The 19039-nt window shown below is 40.9% G+C and overlaps 1 protein-coding gene across 5 annotated transcripts in view; it reads right to left on the reverse strand.

The window, feature by feature from the left end:
- Window positions 1–34: 34 nt before the first annotated feature.
- The window catches only part of SLC11A2 (solute carrier family 11 member 2), a 52149-nt gene continuing 33144 nt past the window's right edge, over window positions 35–19039 (reverse strand). For 4 of the 5 annotated variants that reach the window (XM_037997117.2, XM_037997118.2, XM_037997119.2 and 1 more), the window contains 9 exons: window positions 18717–18872; window positions 17532–17690; window positions 16441–16527; window positions 14960–15079; window positions 14347–14496; window positions 13748–13821; window positions 12924–13077; window positions 10505–10558; window positions 35–4207 (listed from right to left, as the gene is read on the reverse strand). In XM_037997117.2, the coding sequence (XP_037853045.2) occupies window positions 4130–4207; window positions 10505–10558; window positions 12924–13077; window positions 13748–13821; window positions 14347–14496; window positions 14960–15079; window positions 16441–16527; window positions 17532–17690; window positions 18717–18872 (1032 nt within the window). In that variant the 3' untranslated portion in view covers window positions 35–4129. The remainder of the gene's footprint in view (window positions 4208–10504; window positions 10559–12923; window positions 13078–13747; window positions 13822–14346; window positions 14497–14959; window positions 15080–16440; window positions 16528–17531; window positions 17691–18716; window positions 18873–19039) is intronic. The other variant, XR_012094496.1, reaches the window with a different exon arrangement.

The following is a 19039-nucleotide window of genomic DNA, read 5'->3' on the forward strand; positions in this document are numbered from 1 at the left end:
TACAGAAACTTGACCATTTTACCACAAACACATGTTTAACATTTAAATATTTTTTATTCATTTTTAGACTTTAAAGTATTTCTAAGAATACAAAGGTAAACTGCAAACAAATTTCTTTTTCCTGAGATGGCAAAAAGGATTTAGTCCAGAAGCGCTATTGCTAATGTGGTACGACACTGTAGAAAACACAAGAAACCAAAGCAGATGTTAAAGGTTAAGTATACCTGTGGCCTTGAACTCCTCTCTAACTGCCCTCAGGGTCTAAAAAATTAACTAGGCTTTGCTGAAGACATAACTGCCTTGACTTAACCTTAATCCCAAAGACTTCAAGCCTAGGAGATAAAAAAAAAAAGTCACTGAAATAAAATCAAGAATATATGCAAGGTAAGATGATTTCTGGTGGGTACTTCCTTTTCCTCAGTGTTTCCTGTAATGGAGGTTTACGCTGACAAGAAGGTGAAGTCCAGTATTTGGGGACAAGAAAGATGTAAGAATATATGAAAATATGTCTGCACTCTGGATATTAACCTACTGTTCTGTGTATTATATACATTTTTCTCCATTGGCACAGATAATTATTTTAAAAGTTGTCAACTGTATCCATCATGAAGCTCTTCTAGTGCTACCAACAAGTACATATATTTTGGTCAACACTGTCCTCTTTGGAAAATAGGCAAGGAAAGAATCCAACTGCTTTATTCCATTAAAGTAAATATTCCAGCAGCTGGATCTAATATGTTCCATTAAGGTCAGGAAAACTGAGGACAGCTGGCATAGAAATAACTCATCCTTTCATGTTGGTTGTGCAATGAAAAGTATTTTCTAACCAGGCTACTAGAAATATTCTACCTTCTCAATATGTACTTAGCACTAAAAATAGATTAAGAGTTTAATTAGAAACTAGCTTTTCTTACAAAACCCAATAGGTTCCACAATTTTGTAATCTTACTCTGAGAGAGCTAAAGTAATATATTTGTTGCTTGAAAAAAAGCAAAGTATTCATTTGTTAAGAGTAGCTATGCATGAGAACCTACAAACTGTGTTTAAATTAAAATGTAAAATCACATTTGGAGAAAAGTTAGGAAGTATGCAGGATGTGAATTCACCCACTTCAGCTTGGGTAAAGTGGGAGGGTCACTGCATGAAGACCCTATAAACAGATAACAATACTTGAATTTGCAAAAGACTTCCTGGGCAGAGTTTTAGTGGCCTCATGTTGTAATGTCTGAAATTGAGAAGGCTGTTTATATCAGCTACTAAAACCCCTGCCTCTCTTACTAATGAAACTACTTCATATGCCTGGATACACTTTACCTGCCTTTTATATTAGGCTGGCACACAGTTATGTAGCAGCGACTGCTCAGTAACAATTACTTAATTGTACTTTTTCTGACATTCTGTGTATACATTGTCAGAACATCCTTTTACAGATTGACTCCATAGTGTTGAATGGCAGGAATGAAGTGAATGCACTCAGGTTATTCTTAAGATTGAATATATTAATATCTGCGTAAGTACACTTATAGTAATCCAGATTTATTTACCACAAATTGGAGAGTGAGTAAATATTCTTAACTTAGAAAAAAGCTTACCCAAGATTCACTCTTAGTTATCAACCTCCTGTACTGGCTTTGACATGATTCAGTTTGCTATGACATTTTCTGATTACAGGAGTTGTGTGACCTGAAGGGTACACTTATAAACCTGTATTCTCTGTTCCTAGTAACATACAGTTAAAGACTGGAAAAGAGCTATAGAAATTCCATAAGTACTTAACCAACCACCTCACCTTTCTATGAGTTTCACAACAGGATGTTTTTATTTTTTACCTTACTTTCCCCAACACTCTCTGGTAATGAAATGACTGAGAAACAAAACCGCCCAGAGAGGTGGGGGAAATCCAACAAACTGGTTCATCTAGAGTTGTTGTCCTATATAAAGAAACCAAAACACTAAAACTTATTTTCAGAGTCTCTTTTTCAAGTAAAAGCATATAATTGATGTTAATTCAGTCTCAATGTTAAGATCAGAAGGACTATAACCTGAGTTGCAGGGTTGGCTGCTCTTATTATCTGAAGTTTTAAGAGGCCCTGAAGTAGAAATGAGGAAATTTTAAAGTGTCATTTTAGAAATACCCCTGCCTCTTTAAGGGCCAAACAATTATAAACGAAGATAGGAAATGTCTGGATTTTTTAAAAAGTTTTACTGAAATGTAATAAGTTCTAAAATATGGCAGAGAGGTCATATATTTAATGCTGAAAGGGGAAAGTGATGCTCAAAGTCACACAAAGGCTGCAGGATTTCTGACAACACCTTTGGGGCTAGAAAGAAATGAGGAGTGGGCTGGATGCGGTGGCTCACACCTATAATCTCAGCACTTTGGGAGGCCAAGGCCAGCAGATCGCTTGAGCTCTCAAGTTCAAGACCAGCCTGGGCAACATGGTGAAATCCCATCTCTACAAAACATACAAAAATTAGCTGGGTGTGGTGGTGTGTGCCTGCAGTCCCAGCTACTTGGGATGCTGAAGTGTGAGGATGGCTTTAAGCCTAGGAGGCAGAAGTTGCAGTGAGCTGAGATGACGCCACTGCACGCCAGCCTGGGCGACAGAACAAGACCCTGTCTTAACAACAAAAAAGGCTGGGTGCAGTGGCTCATACCTGTAATCCCGGCACTTTGGGAGGCTGAGGCAGGCAGATCACTTGAGGTCAGCAGTTTGAGACCAGCCTGGGCAACATGGTGAAACCCCATCTCTACTAAAAATGTGATGCCTGTAATCCCAGCTATTCAGGAGGCTGAAAGAGGAGAATCACTTAAAGCCAGGAAGTAGAGGTTACAGTGAACTGAGATCACGTCATTGCACTCCCACCTGGGCGACAGGGCAAGACTCTGTCTCAAAAAAACAACAAACAACAACAACAACAGCAAAAACAAAAAGAATTAAGGAAACAACTTCCTGTTTAGGAAGGTGGGTGAAAAAAAAATCTCTACATGTAGGCAAGCAGTTTGTGATATGTGGACTAATCTTCCAAATCTCACTCTAGTACTAATCTCATGCCACTTAGTATAAATAGGTATTTTAAAGTGAAACGTTTAGCATTCCCTAGGAGATTCAACAATACAAATATTAGCCACTCCTAGAAATAGACTTTGGATCTAGAAATGGTGTTTGCTATGTTAATGGGAATAGTGGGAAGAAAATACATTGGCAGACTATATAAATATTAGAAGGAAGATAAATATCTTCACTATCTTATGTCAGGACTTACAAGTTAAATGTTAGAAGTTTCTTCTTTTTCTGCCTAAAACCTGAATGCCAGAATGAGCTGAGTTACAATGCAGCAGGGAAAACTGATCACTGGATAAAGTGTGGTTTCTGGATCTTGTTACTGGGTATTAAAGCTCTTTGGCAAATGCCTTCATATCTGTTTAATGACTAGAAAACAATTCAAGAAAAGTGACAACAAAGACAATAATTACAAAACAGGCTGATAACCAGCGTTAACTATGATTGCCAAATAGAAGAAATGTTTTTTAAGAAACGATGTGTTAATATGATGTGTTAATATCAGTAGATACAAAGGATATAATCTGGTTGATTAAAATCAAAGTGAAATTTAACTGACATAGCAAAATATCACTTTACAAGATAGTCAATTTGACCGGTTCATTGTGAAGAAGAGCATTATTCTCTTTCCTTTCTCACTTGTGATCCAGACAAAACAAATATCTGATATATCGAAACAATATTTAAAAAAAAAAAATACAAAAGCTCTATCAGTGTCATATAACCTTAAAACTCTACCCAAACTGAGATGCTCAGGTTTACATAAATATATATACATATATATCTTTTAAATCCCAGAGTCCAAGACACAAGCCCATAGGGGTGTGTGGCCCTCAGAGGCCAATTGTTTAACTCTGGGAGTGTAAGACTGTTGTGAGGTGGGTGGTCTCTGACCTACATTTATAGCTGTCAGTTTTGAACACCCTTCCCATGAGGAAATCTTTGCCTTTTGTTCAAAGTGTCTGAACAAAACTCACCTCTGAACTAACAGAGATGTTAACAGGACACCTGGCACAAAAAGGGCTTAGAAAAACGTGTTCTCATAGAGTCTCTCAGGCTGTCAGTCATCTAGACACAAGTGAGTCAGCATCCATGGCGTTCAGAAGATAGAGTTCAGGCTGAGCTGTCAATCCCAGATGGCACTAAGGAAAAAAAGATGGAAGAGGGTTAGACTGATTTTCACGTATTTATTGAAATCAGCATTTAAGTACCTATAATTAGCACATCAATTTAGGCCTTTTTTCTGTACTGCTATGTTGATTTTTATTTCAGAAAAGAAATGGCTTACAGATACATACATGAATGGTTTCTGATATGCAAAATAACAGGTAGGAGCTGAAATAGTTAAGGACTAAGATGGTACCAAATGTCCTCAGCAAAATTAGCACTCTGACTATTCTTGTGACACAGTCTGCCTCAGGATGGGTGCTTCAAATCAGGATGAGAACAAACATGCAAAATGCTTTTGTATTTTACTACTGTGTGAATTAGAAATCAAATTTCCAATGGTTTCAATCCTTAGCCCTATTATCCTTTGGCACTGGAGCAGAGAAAAGTCTTTCATTTAAAAAACAAAAACATGAAATGGCATGTACTAAGAGGGAGAAAGATGACCTATGGGTCCCATATGTTTGTCAGGCTGAATAAGAATCACCGAAGCTGCTTTTAAAACACAATTCCCAGCTGGGCCCGGTGGCTGACGCCTGTAATCCCAGCACTGTGGAAGGCTGAGGCGCGTGGATCACCTGAGGTCAGAAGTTCAAGACCAGCCTGGCCAACATGGCGAAATCCCTCCTTGACTAAAAATACAAAAATTAGCAGGCCATGGTGGCGCATGCCTGTAATCCCAGCTACTCAGGAGGCTGAGGCAGGAGAATCACTTGAGCCCGGAAGGCAGAGGTTGCAGTGAGTTGAGATTGTGCCACTGCACTCCAGCCTGGGTGACACAGCGAGACTCCATCTCAAAAAAAAAAAAAAAAAAAAAAAACCACACAATTCCAGACTCTGCTCCTAAAGAACCGAGTCTAGATGGTTTGTGTTGGGACCTGTGTGGTTATTTTTTTTTTTGCAGAGACAAGGTCTCACTATGTCACCCACGCTGGAGTGCCAATGATACAATCTTGGCTCACTGCAACCTCTACCTCCTGGGCTTCAGCCTTCCTCCCATCTCAGCCTCCCAAGTAGCTGGGACTACAGGTGTGTGCCACCACACTCAGCTTAATTTTTTTGTAGCCAGGGTTTTGCCATGTTTCCTAGGCTGGCTATGAAGTTATTTCTTTTTACTTTTTCTCTTCCTCGAATACACCTTGGAACAACTTTGAGTTTCATTTTAGCCCTACTGTTATTACTTAGAGCTTTTATTGTTATCCTTTGGCACCAACAACCTCTAAGTTAACGCTGAATGCAGAATATAAATTTATTGGCAGCAACTATCCCTATTTTAGTATAATAGAAAGGCACTGGAGTTGGGTTCAAGCCCTTAACTTTACCATTTCCTACGGCCTTCAGCATGTCACATATACTTTTGGAGCCTTATTCTACTTATTTGTAAAATGTGAATAAATGGTACAATTGAAAATGCCAAGTACAGCCAGGCACAGTGGCTCACACCTGTAATCCCAGCACTCTGGGAGACCGAGGCAGGCAGACCACTTGAGGTCAGTAGTTTGAGAGCAGCCTGATGAACATGGTAAAACCCTGGCTCTACTGAAAATACAAAAATTATCCAGGAGCAGTGGCTCACACTTGTAATCCCAGCACTTTGGGAGGCTGAGGTGGGTAGATCACGAGGTCAGGAGTTCAAGACCAGCCTGATCAACATAGTAAATCCCCATCTGTAAAAATACAAAGATTAGCTGGGCTTAGTGGTGTGCGCCTGTAGTCCCAGCTACTTGGGAGGCAGAGGCAGGGGAATCGCTTGAACCTGGGAAGTGGAGGTTGCAGTGAGCTGAGATCGCACCACTGCACTCCAGCCTGGGCAACAGAGTGAGACTCTGTCTTTAAAAAAAAAAAATTAGCCAGGCATGGTGGTGAGAGTACTCGGGCGGGTGAGGCAGGAGAACTGCTTGAACCTGGGAGGCAGAGGTGGCAGTGAGCCAAGATCGCACCACTGCACTCCAGCCTGGGTGTCAAAGCTAGACTCCATCTCAGAAAAAAAAAAAAAAAGCCAAGTATACCAGTATACTATCTCGTGTTAGTCTTCAGCACATATATTTAACACATTACAAACTGCCGTGTATAACCTCACAGGCTTGTTGTGATGACTGTGTGAAGACAGATTAGACCAAATGATGCCCAAGATAAAACTATTTCCAACTAGAGGTCTAGGAAAACACTATATTACACTGGCTTTATGACATGGAAACAGCTCTTCAGACATCAGCTTGCTTAATTCAGGCTTAAGTAAATAATAGCAATTAAATATACTGACAATTCATTGAAGCCTTTCCCAAGTGAGCAACGGTGGTAGGCTTCTTCAATATGTAGTAAGCAAGGGTTGCAGTATTAGAACTGTGATGCCCACAGAGTGTCACTTAGATGACTTAGTTGATAGACTACCTTCATTGGAGATGTTTGTTATATTGTTCTGAGACACTGAGAAATGAGAATAAATGGCCTGGGAATGGGTTAAAATACTTCCAGGGGCAGACAGCTAATGCGAATGAGTGAACTTTTCAACTAGTAACTCTTGGCTATTGCTGGGATAGGACCATAGAGGACCCTGTCCATTCTCTACACTTGCCAAAAGCATTCAAGCTTACTTTTAAAATTCTGCACAGGGACCAAAATCTACCAGTTGGCAACTTCTGGCTAATGCATATTCTAGCACTAATCAGAGTATGAAACAAATGCTTCAGTGTGTTATGTTCCTTGTTCTGATAAACAATAAAGCTTGGCGACAACCCAACATGAAGGGTATACTACATATCATACAGGATAGTTTGGGAATGAAAACATGGATTCTGGAGTTAAGCTATGTGAGTTCAAATGCCAACTGTGCATTTCATTAGTAATGTAAATATGGGCAAGTTACTTTTGGCCTTCCAGTTGACTCATCTACATAGAGGTTGATCCTCTTGTTGTTACAAGGATTAAATGAGATAATACAAGTGTTCAGGCCGGTCTTAGAACACAGTACTGAGTGAGCCATTATACATTCATAAGCTAAGGGGCTGAGAGAAGCTGACACATTTAGAATCACTGGTCCTACCAATGAAGGAGCAGAAGGTATTCCAGAGGGCAGAGCTAAAGGAAATGTTTCCAAACAGGATCCTCACATTGTTTTGCATCCTATTTTAGTTCTGAAGTTAAATCCAAAGTAAGGAGAGAGCACTAAATGAGGAAGGACAACATGGAGAACAAAATTCTTCCTAGATAAATTCCACTGTGTTACTTACAGGGAAGGTTTACAACAGAGAAAGGGAAAATGAAGTTCTGGTGACACGCCTGGGACAAATCAACTGCTGACTCAAGTTTTCCTGTCATGTGTCTAGTAAAGTTCACTGTGCCTGAGCTCTGCCTTTGTTTTTAATAAATGGTGCCAATATTTCCATTTATATCAGGTCTGCCAAAATGTTTCTTGATCTTTAAGCTAAACGAGTTTGGTTTCTCTTCAAATAGTAATTTTCATTGGCAGCACATACAGAATGTAAAAGTGAAACAGTGAAATAAACTATAGGTAGAAAATATTCAGCTTAGAGAAAAGCAGAATAAAATTTTTTTCCCCAAGTTTAAACATGGTAATGATGTGACCTTTAGCTATGTAAAACTATTTGACTAAGTGGGTAAAGGGAACTTAATGTCCTAGTATCTGCAATTAATCCAAGCCTTCTGAGGACTAAATCCATTTATTTCTCTATCCTTTCTAAGGAGAAAATCCTAACAGTGTGGACTTAGTGTGCCATTCCAGGTGGTAGTTGCTGGTTCAGTATTTTTGTATCAAAGTTGTTGAAACCCTATTAATAAATTATTTCAGGGTTAAAAAAATACCCAGGAAACCAAATTGGAAAAAGAAAATTTTTTTTAATTAGAAACCAAGTTTACATATGGTTAAATGGTTACTAAAAGCTCAGTTGTAACCACTCCTAACACCACTAGCAGAACCTCAAGGGAGCCAAGAGCTCTTCCCTTTTCCCTTGTTAATTTCCAGTATAATGTAGCAGCACAGTTATTTCATGTCACATTTAAGGAGAACAAGAATCAATTTATATAAAGTACAATTGTGTATCCTTAAACATTCCACATAAACACACTGCCAAAACTCACTGGATATGCTGGAATTGGAGGACTTAAATTTCTTACGTATTGTTTATTGCACCCAGAGTACTGGTTAAAATGCACTTTCTCTCTGTGAGGATCAAATGCAATAAGGTATGAGGGTATTTTTTTTTTTTTTTTTTTTTTTTTTTTGAGACAGTGTCTCGCTCTGTCGCGAAGTACACACATAATATTATAAAATGCCATTTAATTGGAAGGAGTTTTCTATCATTGCAAGTCATATATATAACTTTTAAAAGAATACTAGCAGCTTTTGCTCCTAAATGCTTATAAATCTGAGACTGACTGGACCCACCCAGACCCAGGGCAAAGGTATATTTTACCATATCATCTTTATAAATAATTTATTATTTTTTTGTCAGTTTGGCCTTTCCTACTGCGGCCAGGTGAGAGTTTAAGATGTCAGTCCCCAATATCTTCACAGAGTGCCTTTATGACCAGTTTGGGGAATTACAATGGTAAGGGGAAGAGGCAGATATGAAGAGGAATGGTTAGGGGAATTGTCATTCATGACTCTGTGCTATATTACTTGACGGGCTAAGAAAAATGTATGGTCAGTGAAACACAGCAGTGTACCCTTAAATGCCTTATGACCATCCATCCAGTCTGTGCTTTTTTGACTGTGTGCAAATATCAGTAATAACGCTTTTGGGGGCTCAGATGAACAGAGAACGCCAATCAACCAGGACTCTGGAAGGAAAGCTCCAAAAACGAGAAGTCCTTCAACACCATTTCCCATTACTGTTCTCACCAAGTCAATGGCTATATAACAGTTTTGATTATTTATCTCCATCAAAGTGATTTGATTTGAGATAATCACACAATCTCAGGCTCGGTATGAAAAAATATCAGAAGTGGCTGAAGTAAAAGCAGCAGCTTCATGCTGAAGACACCCATTTCCTCTGACTCCAGAGCTCCACCATCTGGTCTCAAGATTTTTCCCTCTGAGGAAACAGCTGTAGAGAGGCAGCCCAGTTCAACCTTGCTGAGACAGTGAACTTTGCAACCATACTGACACCTACTGACTTGCGGAGAATGCTGAGAAAGACAGTGTGCTTTGCAACCGTTAAGTCCACAGCTCCTGAGATTGCCTTGCAAGTCATCTTGGATGTGAAGCAGAGTGGTGCATCAGAAAAACATGACGATTCTGGTGAGAGGTGGCCTTTAGGAACAAAATAGATGGCTCTCCTTCCCCCTTAAAGTCTTTTCTTCCCACCCTCAACATTTCATGAGAACATCAGTTCATAAATACTACCATCTTTTTCTATCACCACCCTCCTGGAGAAGGAAAGTGAAGGTTTTACAACTACATGTGCTCAAGAGTAAATATCATCAGGAAAGCTCTACACTAACAGGCAGGTTATTAAGACTCCCAAGAAATCCTCATAAGCTTTTCAATCTGAGGAAAATCCTGAGAAGGTAGTTAGTAAGCACCACCTAGCGGTGTGGTGCTGGTTTTGCTAGTTGTCAGTTTTTCCCCTTCTTTGTTTTCTCACCCCTCTTAACTTCCATTGAGAAATTAAAGTGGAAATAAGTTCAAAGAACCCTAAGCCTGATAGAGCAGGGTGTCTCTTAATTTTATATTTCATATGGATGAAGCTATTCTAGTTGAGAATTTTGTATAATTAAAATAATTGAAAAGGTATGTGTAAGGAAAATTTCTCAGCCTTTAAAAATCCATTACATTTTGATAAATAAAACTTGCATACTCATTCTGTAGTTTGAATAATAAAAAATGTATTACATTTTCCAATTTTTTTTTTTTTAACATATAGCCTGGTTAAGAACCATGCATATCCTTGTCTCTCCCAAGGATAAATTGAGCTAGCCCTTGGGCAACTACTTAAGAACTTAGTGTTGGAATGATAGCAGCAAATGTCAGCTTTTCAAAGATCCCACCCTAGTCCAGTTCCAAGGTTACGAGGTCAGGAAGAAAAAAATAATTCCATCTTTCAAACATACATGAAACAAAGTCTTTTCCAACCAACGGTTGAGTCATAAATGCAGTCTGTGCAACGGCACATACTTTTGGCTATGTTCACACAGTAAACCATAGAAACACACTGGCTCTGATGGCTACCTGCAGAAGACAGACTAATCCAGTGTTATTTAGTGTAGCCACGGGTGGCTTCTTCTGTCAGCAGGGCTTTAGAGATGCTTACCGTATGCCCACAGTCCAGGAAGGACATGCCCAGTGCAATCAAACATTGCCAACCCTGAAAGACAAAACATGGTCATCACTCACCAGGCTCTTTGAAGAGCCATGACTGCTCACACAGCACTTCTCAAATGCAAATCTGCTCCCTTCCTTGAACATCCAGCTGTGCCCATCTTCTACCACCAAGGGTAGTGCAAGTCATTCTCTCAACCCCACCCCCCTTTCAAAAAATCATCTGCCTTCCTCAACAAAGTTTGTCCATATTATTTTTAATATTGAATTTCTCTGTTCTTACTGCTTTGTGTCTGTGGTTTTCCTTTTTTTTTTTTTTTTTTTTGATCTTTATCATTATTTTGCGTTTTAGAGACAAGGTCTCCCTCTATTGCTCAGGCTGGAGTATAGTGGTGCAATCATACCTCACTGAAGCCTCGAATTCCTGGGCTCAAGCAATCCTCCCTTTTCAGTCTCCTGAGTTGCCAGGATTACAGACACACATCACCATGCCCAGCTAATTTAATTTTTTTTGTAGCGACAAGGTGTCCTGCTATATTTCTCAAGCTGGTCTAAAACTCCTAACCTCAAGTAATCCTCCTGGCTCGGCCTCCCAAAGCACTGAAATTACACGCATGAGCCACCTCATCCAGCCTGTTGTTTGTTTCTTTTATCCAACTATAAGTTTTCGGAAGTCCACTTTTCCTCAGTCCTCCCCATGATGAGGAGAATGACTAACAGACTAATACAATTGGTGTAGTCTCCTAAGCTGCTCTATGAAGTTCCTGTTTTGAAGCTAAACAGCAGTAACCCACTCTAGAATCAGCCCTCTCCTCTAAAAATAGGCCTTCAGGCCAGACGCAGTGGCTCACGCCAGTAATCCCAACGCTTTGGGAGGCTGAGGTGGGTGGATCACCTGAGGTCAAGAGTTTGAGACCAGCCTGGCCAACATGGTGAAACCCATCTCTACTAAAAATACAAAGATTAGCCAGGCGTGGTAGCACGTGGCAGTAGTCCCAACTACTCAGGAGGCTGAGGCAGGAGAATTGCTTGAACCCAGGAGGCAGAGGTTGCGGTGAGCTAAGATCATGCCACTATACCCCAGCTTCGGCAACAGAGAAAAACTCTATCTCAAAAATAATAATAAAAATGGGTCTTCAACAAGCTCATTAGCCTTAGGCTGACTGAGGACAAACTGGCACCTTCATATCCAATTTGCATTACAAAAGGGTACCCCTAACTTCTATAGTGAATTTTTAAAAACAATTCCTGTCAAGGATATACTCAGTTACTTGGTTTTCCTTGAAGTTAAGTTCCTAGATCACAGGATCAGTAGTGCCCAAAGTTTATCAGGAAGAAAAAAAGAAGAGATATATCAATTTAGGAAATAATTTTTCAACATTTACTGAAGTAATTTTCTCAATAAAGTATCTAACGTGTGGCACACTGGTGTGGGGAAGTGTTCTAGAGGTTAACAGCAGGTTTCCAGCCTCCATCTTTAGCCATTCTCTGCAGCAAAAATGATATAAATTCTGCTATTCCTTATCCCCAACTCCTGTGTTTTTTCAAAGAAACCTATACAGAACAGGGAAATGGATCTGTTGTTATTTTGGCTGTTTTTCATTAATATAAGCAATGTTAAAGAAGATTTGGAAAATAGAGAATATATCTATAATCCTACCTTCCTACAACAAATTATATTGCCATTTTTATATAATTCTAGACTTTTCAAAAATTTTTTTATAATTGGAATATAAATTTTACATACTTTTTCATGTAGCTATAGTTTTATAACCACGATTTTTAAAAAATGACTCTAGAATGAGAGTCAAGGAAAGACTATCACTATTTACTTATTTGCTTGGACAGCTAGTAAGTGATGGAGCTGAGGGGGGCTGTGCGCCGCATGTGTCCCACCCTGAATCTCTAAATCACACTGCATGCCCCATTCTCCACCTCTGTTTTGTACTGTCCTCCATACTCTGTACTGCTACCCTTCTTTTAGTTCCTCAAACATACTGTACTCTCTTGTTAGGAATTACTAAGAATGGAAACCACAGAAGTGACAGAAATTGAAAAAATGACAAATCTTAGTAACCAAAGTGAATTTTATGGTTAGAAATATTATTTTGTAAACAGCTGGATTTGACAATTTCATATAAATTGTCTCAATCACCTGGAGGTAGATTGTTATGTGCTATTTTGGGTCTGTTCATTTCTCTTTTTTTGTGGAGATGGAGTCTTACTATGTTGCCCAGATTGGTCTCTAACTCCTGGACTCAAGTAATCCTCCCGCCTCAGCCTCCCAAAGTACTGGGATTATAGGCATGAGCCACTGTGCCCAGCCTGGGTCTGTTCATTTCTGAATGTCAGTGAACCCCACCTCTACCATCCCTGATACCTATGCCCCTGCTCTTCCAGGCTGGACTTACCAAGTAGAACACAAAGCCCAGATAAGCCACGCTGACCACAGCAGCCACCACATACAATGCCACATGCCCTAGTTCCTGGACATAAACCACTACAAAGTACATATTGATGGAACAGATGATAAGGACCAAGATTCCTCCTGCAATCCGCCAGCCTCTGTAAAAGAAATCAGCACAGTTACTGGTGGAATAATCCAACTTGGCCACAGACAGAAAAGGAAACTGCATCCTGTGGAGTAAACAGGACGGGAATTAGAGGCAGTTCAAAATGAATGGAAAAACTGTTCTTAATTTGGAAAAAAAAAAAATGATTCTTCATAAGTCTAAGTTAAATCACCCAAAGTTAGATACTGATAGGGAGAAAGAGTGGGGAAAAGACACCAACAAATAATCCCTAATATTTAAGTCCCTAGAGATGCAACAAGGCCTAGAAATGCAATGAGTCATTTTATTAATGTTCCCAGAAATGCAACAAGTCACTTCAGATACCTCATATCCTTTGAAGATATATATAAAAGGTACTAACTTATGCCTTTCTTGTTAAGATCATTTAACAAAGAATTAAGGTGCCTCAAACTTCCGTGGCTGAAGCTGAAGAGTTATGCTGTAAAAGCTGAACTTTCTTTCCCTTCCAAATGAAAGATGTGCTTTCTCTTCCTTTACTATATTCACAGTTTCCATTCTCTAAGCCAAAGAGGAAGCAGTTAGCAATCACCTCTCAAAGCATATCACTTCCCTCTATGTCTCACGTCTGACTGGCCTACTGCATGAAGATACCCTTTCCCCACATCAGCATCCCCTTTGGGAACGAAGAAGAGTACACTCACAGTTCATTGGCAAAGTCACTCATTACTGGCCGCAAGCTCGTAAATGTGAGGATGGGTATGAGGGCAAAGGGAAGCTGGAAAAGAAAGAAGATCAGATGGGATTACTATGGGTCCTTGTATCACCCTAGAGAACAGCACAATTAATGAAATGGAAACATAAATGCTGCCTCAACTACTCCATGAGATATAATTATTCCTATCATCCCAACATGCTTGGGCATTACAATGAATTCTGTAGAGCTGTCATTAACCTAGCACACAAACCTTTGTACATGACTTGTCTCTTTAACCTCCACAAGACCTAGCACAGTGTCCTATATGTTCATTTAATGTTTGCTTTGCATTAATGAACTACAATTTTGTGTTCCATGTGTAAGTAAAGCTCATAGTTCGCATTCAACAGGTTTAAAAAACCAAACCATTTCTACAATCCTTTTAGATGCCAAGGATTTCTGCAGACCACATTTACTGCAGACCACAACCATGCCTCTGCCTTCCTCTCAATATCCCCCCAGCACCCAGCTAGGCTTGGTACCCAAGGGCAGTACATAATGCTACCTGAATAACTAGGATGTGAGTTTCCTCAGCTTCCTCCTCACCTGTAAGCTCTGTAGAACATTCAGGAAGTCATTCATCCCTGTTAGATGCTCTACATCTTGGAAGACAGCAACAAGCAGAGTGGGGATGATGGCAATAGAGCGAGTCAGAATCACTCGGGCAAAGCGTGACCACTTTAGGTTCAGGAATCCCTGGAAGAAAACATAGGAGCAGGATGACTGTCTGCAACAGGAAACAAAAGTTTTGGGGAGGTTTAGGAGAGACCTCAGAAGAATGGGATTGAGAAGTGACAAAAGGGGCCAGGCTCAGTGGCTCACGCCTGTAATCCCAGCACTTTGAGAGGCCAAGTGGGTAGATCACCTGAGGTCAGGAGTTCAAGACCTGCCTGGCCAACATGGTGAAACCCCATCTCTACTAAAAATACAAAAAATCAGAAAATTAGCCGGGGTGTGGTGGCCAGAGCCTGTAATCCTAGCTACTCGGGAGGCTGAAGCAGGAGAATTGCTCAAACCCGGGAGATGGAGGTTGCAGTGAGCCGAGATCACGCCATTACACTCCAGCCTGGGCAACAAGAGTGAGACTCCATCCTAAAAAAAAAAAAAAGAAGTAACAAAAGGGTTATGTTATCTCCTTCTATCCTATACCAGCACATACCTCCATGACGAACTGGCCAGAATAGGTTCCTGTCATGGTGGAGCTCTGTCCTGCAGCCAGGATCCCCACTGCCCAGATGTAGAGTGCAGCAGGCCCAAAGTAACATCCCAGCACGACACCCTGTGAGAGGCCAAGAAAAAGGATATGATTGTGTCAATAATCTGCTCAGACAATATCCAAAACAGCGGCTCCCTGTGGCATTTCTCCCTTCTTCCTTGCTATGCACCACCCACGCCAAGTGCCGTGCTGGGCACTGTGCCAGTAGCTAGGCTCAAGTCCTGACCTCATTCTAGAAGCTTTCAATCTAAACTTTACTGGATGTTCCTTCGTTTCTCTGCCTAGTCCTTCCTCTTCTCCAAGCTCCTAAACCTCCATCTTAAATATTAAAAAAAAAAAAAGAAAAAGAAGAGGTCTACACCACATTCCCCAAATTATATTCCTTTACACACTATTCCGGAAAATGGCAATAGAAGTACAGGGAAATATCAAATAAATTTGGGAAATGCTACACACCATATATTCTACTGTTGGAGGATCACAATGTAACCAGCATAAAAGAACTGAGAGACTCCAGTAAAAACACTTTACTAAGAACACTTTCTTGGGGCTGGGTGGGGTGGCTCACACTTGTAATCCCAGCACTTTGGGAGGCCAGGGTCGGAGAATCCCTTGAGCCCAGCAGTTCGAGACAAGTCTGGGCAACAAGGCAAAAACCCTGACTCTACAAAAAAAAAAAAAAAAAAAAAGGCCAGGCATGGTGGCTCACACCTATAATCCCAGCACTTTGGGAGGCCGAGTGGGGGTGGATCACCTGAGGTCAGGAGTTCGAGACCAGCCTGACCAACATGGAGAAACCCCATCTCTACTAAAAATACAAAAGTAGCTGGGCGTGGCAGCGCAAGAACAAAACTCCGTCTCAAAAAAAAAAAAAAAAAAAAAAAGCTGGGGTGTATACTGCATCTTTTTTTTCTTTTCTTTTCTTTTTTTTTTTTTTTTTAAAGACAGTCTTACTCTGTCGCCCAGGCTGGAGTGCAGTGGCCCAATCTCGGCTCACTGCAACCTCTGCCTTCCAGGTTCAAGCAATTCTCCTGCCTCAGCCTCCTGAGTAGCTGAGATTACAGGTGCCCACCACCACACCCAGCTAATTTTTGTATTTCTTTTTTAGTAGAGACAGGGTTTCACCATGTTGGCCAGACTGGTCTTGAACTCCTGAGTTCAAGTGATCCACCTGCCTCAGCCTCCCAAAGTGCTGGGATTACAGGCGTGAACCACCATACCTGGCCTGTATAATGCATTCTTTTCAACTGAGCCTCTATTACTTCCCATTTAATCCAAAATGCTTGTCTGGTGTCTGGAGTTCTGAAATAAATGACACTCCAGAGGAGATATGCTCACATCTAAAGTGAAGTCACAAAAAAGACCAGATACTATGCTAAAAATATTGATTCAGGAACAAAGATCACAAATCCAAACATGCTTACCCCTTTGTAGATGTCCACAGCCAGTGTCGAGTTATCTTTAGGAAAGAGGCCAGCATGAGGACTGCTGGTGTTCGTACAGACTTCAACCTAGAACCCAAAGCAGTTCAAAAGCAACTTTTGTTTCAGAAGCAAGGACCAAATAAGAGCTTTCCTACATATCATACACAGTCATCTATGAGAGGTAGGCTGGAGGGAAAACATTGAACACTGGATATATGCTGTGATGTGGGCAGAGACTGACAGCAACGTCATCTAGGATCTTCCTCTATAATCCTTCTACACCCACAGGTCATCAAAAATCTTCACTGAGTTACAGTGTGCATGATAATAATGTACAAACGCCAGGGTACTTTAAATGATTACAGGAGGAGAGGCTCTGAAGAAGGCTTCAGACATGAGAGAACACCCAGAATAGAATCCTCAGTCAAAGCAGAGGAGTCAGAGGTTCCATAGATGGGAAACAAATGGTGGTCAAAACTACATAGGCAGGCCAGGCACAGCAGCTCACACCTGTAATCCCTATACTTTGACAGGCCGAGGTGGGCGGAACACTTGAGGTCAGGAGTTTGAGAGCAGCCTGGCCAACACGGTGAAACCCCATCTCTACTAAAATTACAAAAAATTAGCTGGGTATGGTGGCAGGCACCTGTAATCCCAGCTACTCAGGAGGCTGAGGCAGGAGAATCACTTGAACCCAGGAGGCGGAGGTTGCAGTGAGCCAAGATTGTGCCACTGCACTCCAGCTTGGATGACAGTGCAAGACTCCGTCTCAAAAAAAACACTACATAGGTAATCAGAAATCAAGATTGATACAGAATTCAAAATGACAAGACAAAGTCTGTCATCATCACAGTTTCTGTTTTCTGTTTGTTGACTACTCCCAAACAAAAGCTGAGAAAGAGGGTCCAGGCTTGGTTACCCCCATACCGTAGACTCTGACTGGTGCATGGTGATTTTGGGGGGCAGAGGTGAAGCTACAGATTATTTTTCCTGAACATTAACACTAGAATGAGGTATTTTCCTTCCCCATCCCACTGCAATCTTCACTTTACCCTCATATTCACCACCACCCATAACCCGGGCTTACTCACCACCTGCTCATTGGTTTTCCCAAAAAATGCTTCAGCAAAGACTGAGACAACAAAGACGTTGATGATGAAGGAAACAAAGAGTGCAATGCAGGATTCAATGAAAAAGTACTTATTGGCTTCTCGAACTTCCTGCTTATTGTTCCGGTTTACCTGTCTAGACTAGAATGACAACAACAGCAGTCACTTTTTGACCAGTTAGAACAAGTTTCCTTGTAACATTTCAGGAGTTTGGAGTCAGCTGAGAGATTTAGGGGACAAACAGTTGACCAGACAAAATGTGAGAGATCCAACACTCACCTACATCCTAGTTACTGAGCAATTAAGAACTTCATATCGGGGGAGAAAAAAGAACTTCATGCCCTTTCGTTGAACTGTACATTCCCCAAATAGGGAACAGAGACTAAATGACTACTGAGCTCTCAGTTACTCTCAGTGGCTGGAAGGACCACTGACCTATAAAAACAACCTGATTTCAGTCCTAAGGTGTGCATATCCCTATTTATAAAGGTTTCTGAAATGTCTAAGCAAGCTATTACGTAATACTGATGGTAAAAGCCTCTCTGGGCTTCTTTACCCCTGGCCTCCATAAGCTCACTTGAGCTTTTGAAATTTAAACACAAGAGACTTGATGCACTTCTGACATTTTATGAAAAACTTTAGTCCCAGCTGGGTGCAGTGGCTCACGCCTGTAATCCCAGCACTTTGGGAGGCCACGGCGGGTGGATCACTTGAGCTCAGGAGTTCGAGACCAGCCTGGCCAACATGGTGAAACCATGTCTCTACTAAAAATAGAAAAATTAGCCAGGCGTGGTGGTGCACGCCTGTAATCCCAGGTATTCGGAAGGCTGAGGCACGAGAATGTCTTGAACCCGGGAGGCAGAGGTTTGCAGTGAGCAGTGATCATGCACTCCAGCCTAGGCGACAGAGCAAGACTCTGTCTCAATTTAAAAAAAAAAAAAAAAAAAGAACTTTAGTCCCACCTGCTTTATGCAGTTAGTAATCTCTGGTCAATCTGGTGATAAAAAATATCATCTAAGTATATGGAGTTTATAAATGTCCAGCCTTGGAAAATACCTTGCTCCTTCAATGTCCTAACAATTGTAAACTAACTTTGTGTCCCTTGCAACTGAAGGAAAAGATCCCATGAACTGTCTACGAGGTGAAGGAGATAAGGGCCTTGCTCACCTTGACTAAGGCAGAATGCAGATACATGTTGTGTGGCATGATGACAGCTCCCACGATGCCCACAGCCTGTTCAATCTGTGGAGTGCGACAGCCTGAACAGGATGGTACGAACATGCCCTTGAGTACCTGGCTCTGGCTGGGTTTCACTGTAACATACTATATACCAACATAACAATGATTAGCCTTTACAGGAACGTGAAACAGGGGAGTAACATAGTACTAGGGAACAGTTAGCATCCCTTACCCCTTAAAACCTCTTCTTCTTCTTTCTTTCTTTATTTTTATATTTTTTGAGATAGGATCTTGCTCGTCACCCAGGCTGG

Source organism: Chlorocebus sabaeus, chromosome 11 (assembly GCF_047675955.1).
Source record: "Chlorocebus sabaeus isolate Y175 chromosome 11, mChlSab1.0.hap1, whole genome shotgun sequence".
NCBI lineage: Eukaryota > Metazoa > Chordata > Mammalia > Primates > Cercopithecidae > Chlorocebus > Chlorocebus sabaeus.